Source organism: Penaeus monodon, chromosome 31 (genome assembly GCF_015228065.2).
Source record: "Penaeus monodon isolate SGIC_2016 chromosome 31, NSTDA_Pmon_1, whole genome shotgun sequence".
In the NCBI taxonomy this organism is placed as follows: Eukaryota; Metazoa; Arthropoda; class Malacostraca; order Decapoda; family Penaeidae; genus Penaeus; species Penaeus monodon.
The window spans coordinates 28,155,281-28,155,543 of record NC_051416.1 but is presented as its reverse complement, the minus strand read 5'-3'; the positions used below and the strand labels follow the sequence as shown (position 1 = coordinate 28,155,543).

At 45.2% G+C, this 263-nt stretch overlaps 1 protein-coding gene across 1 annotated transcript in view; it reads right to left on the bottom strand.

Moving 5' to 3' along the window:
• Positions 1-263, bottom strand: part of LOC119592943 (protein trapped in endoderm-1-like) — a 24,501-nt gene that overhangs the window by 6,555 nt on the left and 17,683 nt on the right. The window contains exon 4 of the mRNA XM_037941835.1: positions 49-169. Within this exon, the coding sequence (XP_037797763.1) occupies positions 49-169 (121 nt within the window). The remainder of the gene's footprint in view (positions 1-48; positions 170-263) is intronic.

The following is a 263-nucleotide window of genomic DNA, read 5'->3' as shown; positions in this document are numbered from 1 at the left end:
CGAATGAAAACAAGACGTTACTCGTAGGCTCGAAACACTAACACTAACCTTGAGGAGGGGTATTAGCATGAGGAAGATGGAGAATGCCCAGATCGCCGTTATGATGATGATAGTCTTGGCTCCCGTGTAGACTTTCGGGTACTTCTTGGGAACCGCGATCAACACACATCTGTTGGGTTGGGAATCACATGAAGAAATCGTGTTAGTTTACATTAGCGCGTCCATATACTGTAGAGAAAGTAGTTCCTGTAGAGATCTGTGGA